The sequence below is a fragment of the Thamnophis elegans genome, chromosome 14 (genome assembly GCF_009769535.1).
Source record: "Thamnophis elegans isolate rThaEle1 chromosome 14, rThaEle1.pri, whole genome shotgun sequence".
Lineage (NCBI taxonomy): Eukaryota > Metazoa > Chordata > Lepidosauria > Squamata > Colubridae > Thamnophis > Thamnophis elegans.
The window spans coordinates 48061033-48074579 of record NC_045554.1 but is presented as its reverse complement, the minus strand read 5'-3'; the positions used below and the strand labels follow the sequence as shown (position 1 = coordinate 48074579).

The window sequence follows — 13547 nt, the reverse complement described above, 5'->3', positions numbered from 1 at the left end:
GCTGCACCTGGGAAACTTTTCTTGTTAAAAGAGGAGGAAAGCTCACTTCAGGGAGGTGCGCAGCTTACTTTCTACGGTTGTTTACTTTTTATATATTTTTTTTCTTTGACTGTTCTCCGCATCTGGGGATTTTCTAACTCTGGAGGTAACGGGAAAAGTATAATTAACATGTTTATAGAGTGCTACAGTTGTCCTCCTGCTATATTGCTTGGAATATATATATACATACATACATACATACATACATACATACATACATACACACACACACACACACACACACACACACACACACACACACACACCAGGGATTTTTACAACCCCTGGTAAGCCCCAATTATGGGAGGAAGCTAACTGCTTCCATCATCTGTCAATCGGCTCATCACAAGAGTCCATCACGACAGAAACCCAATATTTTTACTGTTGCCTTTGTTATATTTGTGTTTTTGTTTTTGTTTTTATTTGTGCTGATAAATAAATAAAGGGAGACTAGTATAGATCTATTTCAAGCTATTTAGCTCTCATCAGCTAGCCATACCCTTACTGGGATTCGAACCTGGGCTATATTACATACTAGGCAGAAATCTTAGCCATCCGCTGATAACGGATAAGAGCCTGTGGCCTAATGGCTAAGATTTCTGCCTAGTATGTAATATAGCCCAGGTTCAAATCCCAGTAAGGGTATGGCTAGCTGATGAGAGCTAAATAGCTTGAAATAGATCTATACTAGTCTCCCTTTATTTATTTATCAGCACAAATAAACACACACACACACATACATACACACACACACATATATACACATACACACACACACACACACACACACTTGGACATTGCTTGAACCTTCCTTATTCTCCTGAAAAGAAAAAAGAAATGAAAAGAAGGACCAGGGGTGACATGATAGCAGTGTCCCAATACCTCAGGGGCTTCTACAAAGAAGAGGGAGTCAAGCACCTGAGCGCAGGCTAAGAAGCAATGGGTGGAAACTAATCAAGGAGAGAAGCAACTTAGAACTGAGGAGAAATTTCCTGACAGTGAGATCAATTAATCAGTGGAACAGAAGTTGCCTCCAGAGGTTGTGGGTGCTCACTGGAGGTTTTCACGAAGAGTTTGTACAACCATTTGTCTGAAATGGTCTAGGGTCTTCTGCTTGAACAGGGAGTTGGACTAGAAGACCTCCAAGATCCATTCTCTTATTATTATTATTCTGCTTTTCTATTATTTTTCTACTATTCTGTTATTCTTATCCAAAGTTTTATGTCCCTCAGGGGCAAACCACCAACTCCATTCAAGGTTCCCATGGGACACTGTGGGGAAGTTCTGCCACAGATGGAGGACCTCAACAGTTGACGTTGCTTTTTTTCGTGGCCGCGGCTATTTTGAAAAATAAAATTCCCCTCAAGTTAGGACTCGCTGCCTTCTTCTTTCAGATTTAGTCTCGGTCTGAGCTCAAAACAACCCCCGGCTCCTTAGAACTTTCAACCCATCAGAACAGAGCTGGAAGGGACCTTGGAGGTCTTCTAGTCCAATCCCCCTGCTCAAGCAGGACACCCTGTAGCATTTTAGACTTTTCTTAAAAACCTCCAGTGATGAAGCACCGGCAACTTCTGTTCCACTGATTAATTGTTCCCACTGTTAGGAGGTTTTTCCTTAATTCCAGATTGCTACTCTCTTTGATTAATTAGATACACCCATGTTACACCTATCCTCTGTGAACTGCACTGGCTCCCGATCGGTCTCCGAATGCGCTTCAAGGTGCTGGTCATTACCTTTAAAGCCCTGCATGGCTTAGGGCCTGGATACCCACGGGACCGTCTCCTGCCACATGCCTCCCAGCGACCAATAAGATCTCACAGGGTGGGCCTTCTCCAGGTGCCATCAACCAGACAATGTCGTTTGGCGGCTCCTCGGGGGAGAGCCTTCTCTGTAGCTGCCCCGGCCCTATGGAACGATCTACCCCCAGAGATCCGGACCCTCCCCACTCTCGCGGCCTTCAAAAAGTCTATTAAGACCTGGCTTTTCCAGCAGGCCTGGGACTGTTGACCTCTTGAATGAGGTCAATGAGATTTTCCAGCCCTACTACGGTTGAGTGTGTTGTGTTTTTAACTTGCTTTGTTTCTTTACTTTTTAAAAACTTTTTAGTACTTTTTAAATTGTTCTTTTATGTAAGCCGCCCGGAGTCCTTCGGGATTGGGCGGCATATAGCAGTTAATAGCAGTTAGACTTCTATACCGCTTCATAGGGCTTTCGGCCCTCTCTAAGCGGTTTACAGAGTCAGCATATCGCCCCCAACAACAATCCGGGTCCTCATTTTACCCACCTCGGAAGGATGGAAGGCTGAGTCAACCCTGAGCCGGTGAGATTTGAACAGCCGAACTGCAGAACTGCAGTCAGCTGAAGTAGCCTGCAGTGCTGCATTTAACCACTGCGCCACCTCAGCTCTTATAAGTTTATTAAAACTTAAACTTATTAAACTTAATTTCCATCCGTTGCTTCTTGCCCTGCCTTCTGGTGCTTCGGAGAATAAGCTCACCCCTCTCTTCCTTGTGGCAGCCCTTCAAATCCTGGGATTCTGCTATGGTGCCAGGCCTTTTCCTCCGCTGGGCATGTACGGTGGAGGGGCCTAGGCTGTATTTTTGAAAGGTGCGCCAAGCCATTCCGGAGAGGGCGGTAGAGACTTTTGTAAAATAAACAAACCCTTCCACTTGGGTGGAGGAAGCAATACCCGCCAGAAAAGATAAGCTTTTCTCTGCCAGGGAATCGCCCTTGGTTTGCAGCTGCTCCCGAGGGAAGTTATGCCAACGGATGAAAGCAGAGAATTGCAGCTGGAGGGTTTAATAAATGTTTGAATGTTTATTTTATTTATATGTTGCCCTTTTCCCCCGAAGGGGACTCAGGGCGGCTCACAACTCAAACCAGGGAAGGGGGATACAAACAAAAAATTAAAATGACACAAAACAGTACATAATTTAAAACACCCAACAGTCATACCATTCGAGACAGGGGCAACAGCTCTTTAGCCCCAGGCCTGTCGGAACAGCCAGGTTTTAAGGGCTTTGCGGAAGGCCTGGAGGGTGGTGAGGGTTCGAATCTCCACGGGGAGTTCGTTCCAGAGGGTCGGAGCAGCCACAGAGAAGGCCCTCCTCCGGGTAGTTCCCAGTCGGCACTGGCCGGCAGATGGAATTCGGAGGAGGCCTAATCTGTGGGATCTAATCGGTCTAGTGGAGGTGATTGGCAGCAGGCGGTCTCTCAAGTACCCAGGTCCAATACCAAAAAGACCACTTCCTGTTACAATGGCTGCCTGGTTGAAAAAGGAGGGGAAATGATCAAGGGAAGTGGGTGGGTGGGGAGAGGGGAATTGCACCCAGGCTCTGATGGAGATTTACCTGCTGCTCACAAGCTGCAATTTGACTTCTTCAAATACTTTGGGGCACATTTTTGTGCTGTTGGGTAAGAGCCCAAAATTAAATGCATCCACCAGGAAGATCTGTCAAAGACTTCCTTTTTTCTTATAAAGCGCTCAAAACTTCACATGAATTTCAAAGAAATACTGATCCTCCTATTTTAAATAGTTTCATTTCCTTTGGAAGGAAACTGCCTATTTATAGCGGGGAAGCAGCAGGGCCGAATATCCAAATGACAATAGGAGCCGTATATAAAATAAGGCCACGGAGCCAATCCTGGCTGAAATTATAAACGAGTGGCATTCCCTTCCAAACACCAAATCCTCATCAGCTTTTAGGGAACAGCTGGCCAGCTTTGGTTAAAAAAAAAAAAAGGGAGGGGGTACGCTGTTTGCAAACTAAGGGAATGCTTCCAGTGCAGCCAGAAAAGGCAAGTTCTTCTACCTCTGTGTCCCCTTTCCATCCCATAAACAGATAACAAGTTCCACGAACTACCTGGAATTTAAAAGATGAAGCATGAAATGAGAAAACATAACACTCAAAAAAAATTGGTGCTAAATAGGAATTGCCGTGGAACCGCAGTGGAAAAGAGCGTGGCCAGATTGTGGGATGCGAGAAGCGAATAAATTTCATAAATAAGTGAATGAATAAAAGCGTCATCACTGTCTCTTTACGTGCTGGACTTGCCAGATGTGTTTCGTTGGTTACTGGTTGCCTTGCCCGCTGCTGCATCTCCATGGGCCACAGAACACAAAATAGGTAGGGCCTTTTCCTTTGGTTCCCTCTGATATACCATTAATGTTCTTAGACCATTCATGGTGCTTCCTTTAGATATGGAGCGGAAGCAAGACAGAAGCAACCAGGAAGGCGTCTGGCCCAGACTTCGAAGGGGAATGGATTGAAAATAGGTACCTGTGCTGTGACAAAAAGCCTAGCTGGAGTTTGGGGTAGTTGTCTTGAGTTGTCTTGGAATGAGATACCCCCCGAGATCCGGACCATTCCCACTCTCATGGCCTTCAGAAAAGCTGTTAAAACCTGGCTGTTCCGACAGGCCTGGGGGCTGTTGACCTCACGGTTGAGGTTCCAGCCTCGATCAGATCGAGTGCCATGTGTGATGTTTTTAAATTTGTCTTTCCTTTACTTTTTTATTTCTTTTTTTTTTCTTCTTTTGCTTTGTAAGCCGCCCGGAGTCCTTTGGGATTGAGCGGCCTATAAATTTTATTAATAAATAAATAAATACGGTCTAAATCAAGTAAATTTCAAAAAGAATCCTTTGTATGCAACAAGTGGAGATTGGGGGGAATGATACTGGCTTCAATTTCAAGACAAGCTAACCTCGTTTGCCTTTCCAGAACAAACATGGAAGCTCAGATGCCATCGTTCCAGAGCCTTTGGCTCACGGAACCCAGTTCCAGGTTCTCCATGCCCTCCCAGGGAAATCCTTCAAGGAAAGTCTGAGTAACAGCAGAAGTGCCACACTCCGAGTGTTTAAACTTCCTGCCTTCTGCATCTTTTGGGGTCAAAGTGTTAACTTTGCTTAAACTTTTTAAAAGAAGAGAATTTGATGCCAATGTTTATAAACCGGGCTTATGTACACAAATTTAACCATATACACATGGAAGAAATTCAGCTAACAGATGTCCCAAAAAAATTCTTCGGAAAGCACTTTGGAAAAAAAATGAGGGCAAACGGTTTGCTAGTCTCGCTAGGGAGAGGATTAGGTATAATCCATCACGACTGCATCCTGCACGGAATGGGACAATGGGAAGCAACAGTCGGCATGCAAACCCGTGCGTGCAGAGCCTAGCTTCAATGGTGTATTTTTACACACATACACCACACACAACATCAAGGACCACACCAGAAAGCTGATTTCCCCCCCCCCCCAAACACATACGGACATGCCTTAAATTACATCGTATTTTGGGAGCAGAGGAAAAACCGAGCCTGAACTGCGCGCGGGGAAAGCAGTTGTAGAGCACCAAAGGGCCAGTCAAGAATGAATACTTACTACTTGCACTTGGCCGTCCTCTCCTATCTGGTGAATCTGGACTTGCTGGGCGTTGGCCAAAGCATAATGAAGCGCCTGGGGTTGGCTGGCCTGGATTTCATTCGGGGCCGACACGGTGCTCTGCGCACTTTCTGCAAAACAAAGCAAAATTCCCGGGGTTTATCACAACGCTCCCCATCTCTCATCAGACCCAACATCCAGAGTAGATTTCTGCAGCTTGGAGCATTCTGAGAGGAGAAGCGTCCCCAGGTCTGGGGAAGATGAGGCTGGAGAGGCATAGAAAGTCATATCATACGTGCTGCGGCGAAACAGAAGTGATCCATTGCTTATTATTAAAAAGACCAAAGTGTGAACCTTTCCATATGTTACTGAGGAGCCGAGGTGGCGCAGTAGTTAGAGTGCAGTACTGCAGGCCACTTCAGCTGACTGTTATCTGCAGTTCAGCGGTTCAAATCTCACTGGCTCAAAGTCGACTCAGCCTTCCATCCTTCCGAGGTGGGTGAAATGAGGACCCAGACTGTGGGGGCAATTTGCTGACTCAATTTGCTAAAAATCTGTAAACCGCTTAGAGAGGGCTGAAAGCCCTATGAAGCGGTATATAAGTCAAATAAATAAATAAATGATAATCTGCGGTGTTACTGAAATCCAGTGATAACATCGGCAACATCTTTTAGAAGGCAAGGTGTGTTTTGTATCTGCATGTGAGAGAGAGATACACAAATATCTTATAACTCCATGGCAGGAGCTGAATTTTCCCCCCGCCCCAACTTTGTTTTATTAACCTAGAAATGGTTCCAGGTTAATTAGCAAAGTTTCCAACTGGGAAAGCGGGACTTTTCCCCTCGGCCCTAACCTTCCTTTTCAGCTCACTGATTGCCTTGAATCCATCCAATTGTGACTTCATTTTTCCAACGGGCTGTTCAAATGTTTTCCAGGAATTAACAGTTAATCTGGAGGTCCAAATCTGTAGTTCTGAATATTATTTCTCTCCCCTCACTCTGCAACCGAGGACCAAACAAACAGAACTGAATTAAGGGCATCAAGAAAGTGCCTATTTCTTCAAAGAACGATCATTTTTAAAGAGTCCATTTATTTGAACAGCTGGATAAGATGAAGGGGAAAAAGAAGGTGAGGCTTAATAAGACCCCATTTGCAAGGAATGAGCTACCTAAAGTGGTCCATTGTAACATATAATTCTCTCATTTTATTCCCAATATGTCTCTGGCCCTCCTAGATTTTCAAAAGCTTTGATGTTCCATATAGGAACAAGCTTCATCCACAAATCTCCATGCCTGATTCTTACTATTAAAAAAACTTTGCCTGCATAGAGCCGAGGTGGCGCAGTGGTTAAATGCAGCACTGCAGGCTACTTCAGCTGACTGCAGTTCTGCAGTTCGGCGGTTCAAATCTCACCGGCTCAGGGTTGACTCAGCCTTCCATCCTTCCGAGGTGGGTAGAATGAGGACCCGGATTGTTGTTGGGGGCAATATGCTGACTCTGTAAACCGCTTAGAGAGGGCTGAAAGCCCTATGAAGCGGTATATAAGTCGAACTGCTATTGCTATTGCTATAGTGGTGTGTCGTGCACTTCTGTTCAAATATGCCAGGGAAGGACAGGGCCTTAGAGTGATGGATGCCGCAGACCCAGTCCAACGTTGCGTGTCATGTTGCCGAAACCTGTATATGAATGAGCGGGAATGGTGCGTATGGTATTTTGGGACTGAACACACACCAGGAAAGGAATGCAAAGCGCCAGCAATGCAGACCTTTCCTTGATTATATTTCTGTCACATAGTTTTAAAATGCTTTGTGTCAACATTGCCAATTTTCAGTTTGCTGATGCCTTCTTATTTTGGAGCCTGTGGAGAAGAGGTGGGCAGGACGACCCCAACCGAGGATGGCTAGGAATCAAAGCAATTAGACTCCAATTAGTCCAGAATGCAGCCGCACGAGCGATTGTGGGTGCACCAAGGTACACCCACGTTACACCTGTCCTCCGTGAGCTGCACTGGCTACCTATTAGTCTCCGAATCCGCTTCAAGGTGCTGGTCGCTACCTATAAAGCCCTACATGGCATCGGACCTGGGTACCTGAGAGACCGCCTCCTGCCGATTACCTCTCTCAGACCAATTAGATCGCACAGGTTAGGTCTCCTCCGGATTCCATCTGCCAGCCAATGTCGGCTGGTGACTCCCCGGGGGAGAGCCTTCTCTGTTGCAGCTCCGGCCCTCTGGAACGAGCTCCCTGTTGAGATCCGGACCCTTACTACCCTCCCGGCCTTCTGCAAAGCCACCAAGTCCTGGCTGTTCCAGCAGGCTGGGGGGAGCTGAGAAGCATCTACCTCCACGGAAATTGTGAATGTTGGTTTTGTTTTTAATATGTTGTCTTTGTCTCGTTTTCCCCCTTTCCCTTGTCTTTTGTGTGCCGCCCGGAGTCCTCCGGGAGTGGGCGGCATACAAGACAAATAAATAAAATAAATAAATAAATAAATAAACAATACAAAAGGAATTGCTTTCAATATCCAACAAATCTCCCCTTCCTGCTTCCATGCTACTTGAGCTCACAAGCCTAGGAAGCATCCCGATCCAACTTCAATTAGAAACATGGTCCCCCGAGTGCCTACTGGCCAAAAACCGTCCCAGGGACCGACGGATGGATGGATGGATGCTTTTCAGTAACGACATTGGAGCAACCCTGCGCATTTGTTTGCAATGGAACAACACAGGCTCCTGTTTGTCCCTGGCCAGCTGCTTCCTTTACAGATGTTAAAAGGCTATTTTTACATCTGCCAAGTGAACCGAGGGACTGCTGAATACCACAGGCATAACACTCACACTAATGTCACGCGGCCAACAACGGCCTCTCCAGAGAAGCAAGTCTGCTCATAAACAGAAAATTTTCGGCATCTGGCTGGGGAGTCGCGACCTCAAGATAGGAAGGGGAAGGAAAGGCTTTAGTAGGATCTAAACCCCCAAAATCATCATCCATCATTCAGAGATAACTGCCAGATGCAACAGCACCTTTGAAAATAAAAAAGAGCTGTTCGTGCATTATTTTAGTATAAACAGAAGATAACCGCGCGAGAGAAGGATACGCCCAGAGATGTAGAATGAAAACTATCTAACCTTCCTTTTTTTAAAAATAAAAATAAATGTTGAGGTGTTAGAGAATTCGTGACTCGTACGAAGGCCATGGGTTGAGCATGGGTTGAAAGAGTTATTCTGCAGGAATCCTCCGTTTAATTTGATTTGATTTGATTTTGATTTTACTTTATTTGTATGCCGCCCTTTTCCCTGAGGGGACTCAGGGGGGCTCACAATTCAGGGGGAGGGAAGGACAAACAAGTTACAAACATGAAGACAATACATCGTTAAAAAAAAAGCACAACAGTCATACTATTCGAGTGGGGTTGAAGTCTTTAGCCCCAGGCCTGTCGGGACAGCCAGGTTTTAAGGGCTACGCGGAAGGCCTGGAGGGTGGTGAGGGTACGAATCTCCACGGGGAGTTCGTTCCAAAGGGTCGGAGCAGCCACCGAGAAGGCTCTCCTCCGGGTAGTTGCCAGCCGACATTGGCCGACTGATGGAATTCGGAGGAGGCCTAATCTATGGGATCTTATTGGCCTAGTGGAGGTAATTGGCAGTAGGCGGTCTCTCAAGTACCCAGATCCAATACCATGAATCAAGCCAATGTCCCAAAAAACTCAGCCTTGTGCCCTAATGGTGGTGCATTTAATAATTTTTTTAATAATCTGTAGCGTCATTCCTTCTGGGTAAGTGCTGGATACTCAGAATAATCAAACAATTGCTCAGTGAACTCTTTGATTCCAAAATGAGAGGATAAATTTCTCCTAAATCAGTGTTTCTCAACCTTAGCAACTTAAAGATGTTTGGACTTCAACTCCCAGAATTCCCCAGCCAGCGAATTCTGGGAGTTGAAGTCTGGACATCTTCAAGTTGCCAAGGTTGAGAAACACTGTCCTAAATTCTAGGTTGGATCTCCCTCTGACAAGTTTCCATCCATTACTTCTTGTCCTTCCCTCTGGGGCTTTTGATATTAGGCTGACCCCTTCTTCTCTGCATCAGCGAAATGTGCTCAGCGGAATGCACATTCACATCAGTGAAATGTGCATTCCGGTTTGGGCACTTGGTGCCGAAAAGGTTCGCCATCCCTGGACTACACATCCTGAGGTTCCTCAACCTTTCGCCAGATGGTTTCGTCTCCTGGTCATCTCTGTGGATCTTCTCGGCCCTCTTTCTAGAGGCCCAACATCAGGCCTCCAACAGAATCTCAAGGCAAACGTGCGGCCAGCCTTAAGGCATTATCTCCTCCTCTCCATGGCTTCAATTTTTATTGGAGACAGCGGGGTTGGCAGGCCAGGCCGAAGAACTGAACTTCAGCTGGTAGAATAGAAAGAGGGAGGGGAAGAGGCCAAGGCCAAGGGGTGGGGTGGGGCTTTGGGAGAATGTTGGAATGTTTAAAATAAGACAGGAAAGGAGATAGAAAGGAGAGCAGAGTCAGCCGTCTGAGATCTGTTTCTGACTCCTGGAAAGGGCATCTGGGGAACCAGTGCCAGCCAGCCCCGGTGCCAGCTCCCTGCCTCGAAAGGGCATCTGGGGAACCAGTGCCAGCCAGCCCCGGTGCCAGCTCCCTGCCTCGAAAGGGCATCTGGGGAACCAGTGCCAGCCAGCCCCGGTGCCAGCTCCCTGCCTCGAAAGGGCATCTGGGGAACCAGTGCCAGCCAGCCCCGGTGCCAGCTCCTTGCCAGCCTCCTCTGGAAAACCATGAAAAACAAAACGCAGGAGGAGGCTGAAGCTGCGGCAGGCTGAATCGACTCCTCCAAGCACAGAGTGGAGCCTATTTTTTTTTTTAGAACTGGCAAGGGAGCCAAAAGAAATGTGGGGGAACTTTCATTAGTTACCGCAAGAAACTAGTACATTGTGTGACGGTTGCAAAGCTGCTCAGCCAATTAAGCACAGAGCGGCCCTTAATTAGTGTCCTGGGCTTGTGGGAGGAAGACGGGAGGCTTGAAAGTTGTAAAGCAGGCAAAAAATAAAAAATAAATGGTGCTCTTCAATCTCTGCTTCCTGCCCGGAGCGTGGAGGTTTTTACAATTCGTTTAGTGACTGTTTGAAGTCACAGCGGCACAACGGAAAAGTGGCTTATGACCATTTTCACACAATTTCAGACTGTTGCAGCGTCTCCATGGTCCCGTGATCAAAATTCAGACTCTGGGCAGCTGACTCGTACTTATGATGGTTGCATCATCCCCTGGGGTCCTGTGATCCCCTTTTGCAACCTTCTGATTCACGTAACAACCGCGGGACTAACTTAACAACTGCAGGGATTCACTTGAACAACTTTGGCAGGTAAGGGCATTAAACGGGGCCACACTCAACCTTAACAAGTGTCTCGCTTAGCGACATGAATTTTGGGCTCAAGGTCGTAAGTCGAGGGCTACCTGCATGGTCTCTTTTGCCCTGGGATGTCCACAGGATGAGGCCGAAAGGGCCAGGGGGAGCGGCTGTAACCGTTGAATCAAAGCTTGGCCTGCTTTTCTGTGCATTGCCGTCTTGAGCTTTGAGCCCTCCCTGCGGATGCTCCGTCCCCCTGGTCCCTTCCAGGCCTCCTCTGAGCTAGATCGGCTCTCGAGGGAGGCTGGGATAGAAACGCAGGAGCTTCTGAGTTATGCCAGGCGCCCTTTCCCTCAACCCGTGATGGCGAGCCTATGGCACGCGTGCCCAAAGTGGCACACGGAACCATGTTGCCTGGCACGCGTGGCCCCGCCTCTTCCTCTTCCGGGTTCCTGGCGTGCTTGCGCGTGTCACGATCAGCTGGCCTTTGCGCATCCCGCAGGGTCAGAAACCGGAAGAGCTGGGCTTCCATTTTCCGGTGTGAGCATGCACGCTGGCCAGCTGATTTGGTGCGTGCCCATGCGCAGCAGTAACCGGAAGACTTGCTGGCCAGGAGTTCATTTTCCAGCGCACGCATGGCCCCTGGGCGGCTCCTCTTCCTGGCTGTGGCTCAGATAGCAATAGCAGTTAGACTTATATACCGCTTCATAGGGCTTTCAGCCCTCTCTAAGCGGTTTACAGAGTCAGCATATCGCCCCCAACAACAATCCGGGTCCTCATTTCACCCACCTCGGAAGGACGGAAGGCTGAGTCAACCCTGAGCCGCTGAGATTTGAACAGCCGAACTACAGAACTGCAGTCAGCTGAAGTAGCCTGCAGTGCTGCATTTAACCACCTCGGCTGCGCACGGCTCCCTTTACTGCACTCGGTGCCGAAAAGGTTTGCCGTCACCTCCCTTCAGCGGTGCTGCCGCCCATCTCAAGGGGCAAAAGACCACGGCTGCTTCCAGGCTCCTGAGAAAGAACTCTTGAAATGCACCACCTGCATTCGACCCGTTAAAAGCAATTTGGGACATGGATCCTTTTGGGAGAGGAGGGAACCCGACTGAGGTTCCGATGTCAGCACAAGCATTTCTCTCGCGTTTCCCTGCAGCCGCACCACAGGGTCAGGCGGCTCCGACCGTGGCGTCCTTCTAGGAAACAAGGGAAGTTCCCTTTACACGACAGGCGGACGAAAGATCCCGAGTCCCCTGGCAAGGGAGCCGTTTGGCTGAGCCCCAGTCCACATCAAAGACGTGGGCCGGGATAAGTATTTTTCATTTATTGCTCATATGCATGCATTTTTATTTGCTGTGCGGACTGGAGCTCAACCAGTTCTTTTGTTCTCTTGCAAAGCTCATTTCCAAGGCTGAGTGAGATTTCCAAAATATTTCTGATTAAACCGTTCTGCCTCCCTGTCCAAACTGGTCACAACAAGTTCAGTCTAACTGGCTGGGAGATCAATGCTGGAAGATGATAAAACGAAGGGAGAGAAGGAACAAGGGTAACCTCACCGGCTCACTGAGGGCAGGCAAATTGGGATGTGGGGTGGACTAAATCAGAGGACAAGACCTCCGACCCACAGACCTGCCCTGATGGGGTCCCAGATCCCCTACACTATGCTATCATCCAATCTTGGCAACTTTAAGACCTGTGGACCTCAACTCCCAGAGTTCCTCAGCCAGCTGGCTGAGGAACTCTGGGAGTTGAAGTCCACAAGTCTTAAAGTTGCCAAGGTTGGAGACCACTGCTGTAGGGGATGACCAGGCTGAGTGGAGTCAAATGTGTTATCAGTTTGGAATCTCTACACGCTGTAAGAGTCTGAAGTCCTCCTTCACCACCTCTCCCCCCCCCCCCCTTGAAGTCCATTGGCTCTTATTTGGAGCCAATTTGCCTTGACTGTTAGTAGTTCAGATTCTTGTAAGTAGCCGGAAATAAACTTGTAGCGCTTTTGAACTCTACCCTGGTTCCAGGTACGGAGAAATATGAGATTCTCCAGCTTCAGGATGTCTTTAAAATTGCACACCACACCTTTCGCTGAGAAACCAAATTAGGAAGGGAAGAAGGGCAAGCGGGGGGGGGGGGGGGATTGATTCCACTGCTGTTTCAAAAGTGAAGATCGCAGGTATCGATCAGTACAACTGATCTATTGTTTAAATTGATTCAGAGAGAATGATACCAAAGAGGTTTGAGAAGGAAACTCCTAAGCACGTAGACGGCTGCTTTAAGAGCCGTGTGAATTATTGCTGCTTGGGTAAATTATTTATTTATTTATTTATTTATTTATTTATTTACTTACTTACTTACTTACTTACTGACTGACTGACTGACTGACTGACTGACTGACTGACTGACTGACTGATTTATTTATTTATTTATTTATTTATTTATTTATTTATTTATTTATTTATTTATTTATTTATTTATTTATACGATTTATAGGCTGCCCAATCCCGGAGGACTCCGAGCGGCTTACAACGAAGAAGAAAAAGGTAATAAAAAAATGAAAGTAAAAACAAGTTAAAATCAACACGCATACATTCGTTATGATCGGGGCTGGACCTCAACAATGAGGTCAACAGCCCAGGCCTGCCGGAATAGCCAGGTCTTGACAGCTTTTCTGAAGGCCGTGAGAGTGGGTGAGGTCCGGATTTCTGGGGGTAGTTCGTTCCAAAGGATCGGGGCAGCCACAGAGAAGGCTCTCCTCTGGGGAGCCGCCAGCCGACATTGTCTGGCTGACG

General features: G+C 47.4%; 1 protein-coding gene across 3 annotated transcripts in view; it reads right to left on the bottom strand.

Moving 5' to 3' along the window:
* The window catches only part of BANP (BTG3 associated nuclear protein), a 105918-nt gene that overhangs the window by 43999 nt on the left and 48372 nt on the right, over positions 1–13547 (bottom strand). For all 3 annotated transcript variants that reach the window (XM_032230793.1, XM_032230794.1, XM_032230795.1), the window contains one exon: positions 5419–5549. In XM_032230793.1, the coding sequence (XP_032086684.1) occupies positions 5419–5549 (131 nt within the window). The remainder of the gene's footprint in view (positions 1–5418; positions 5550–13547) is intronic.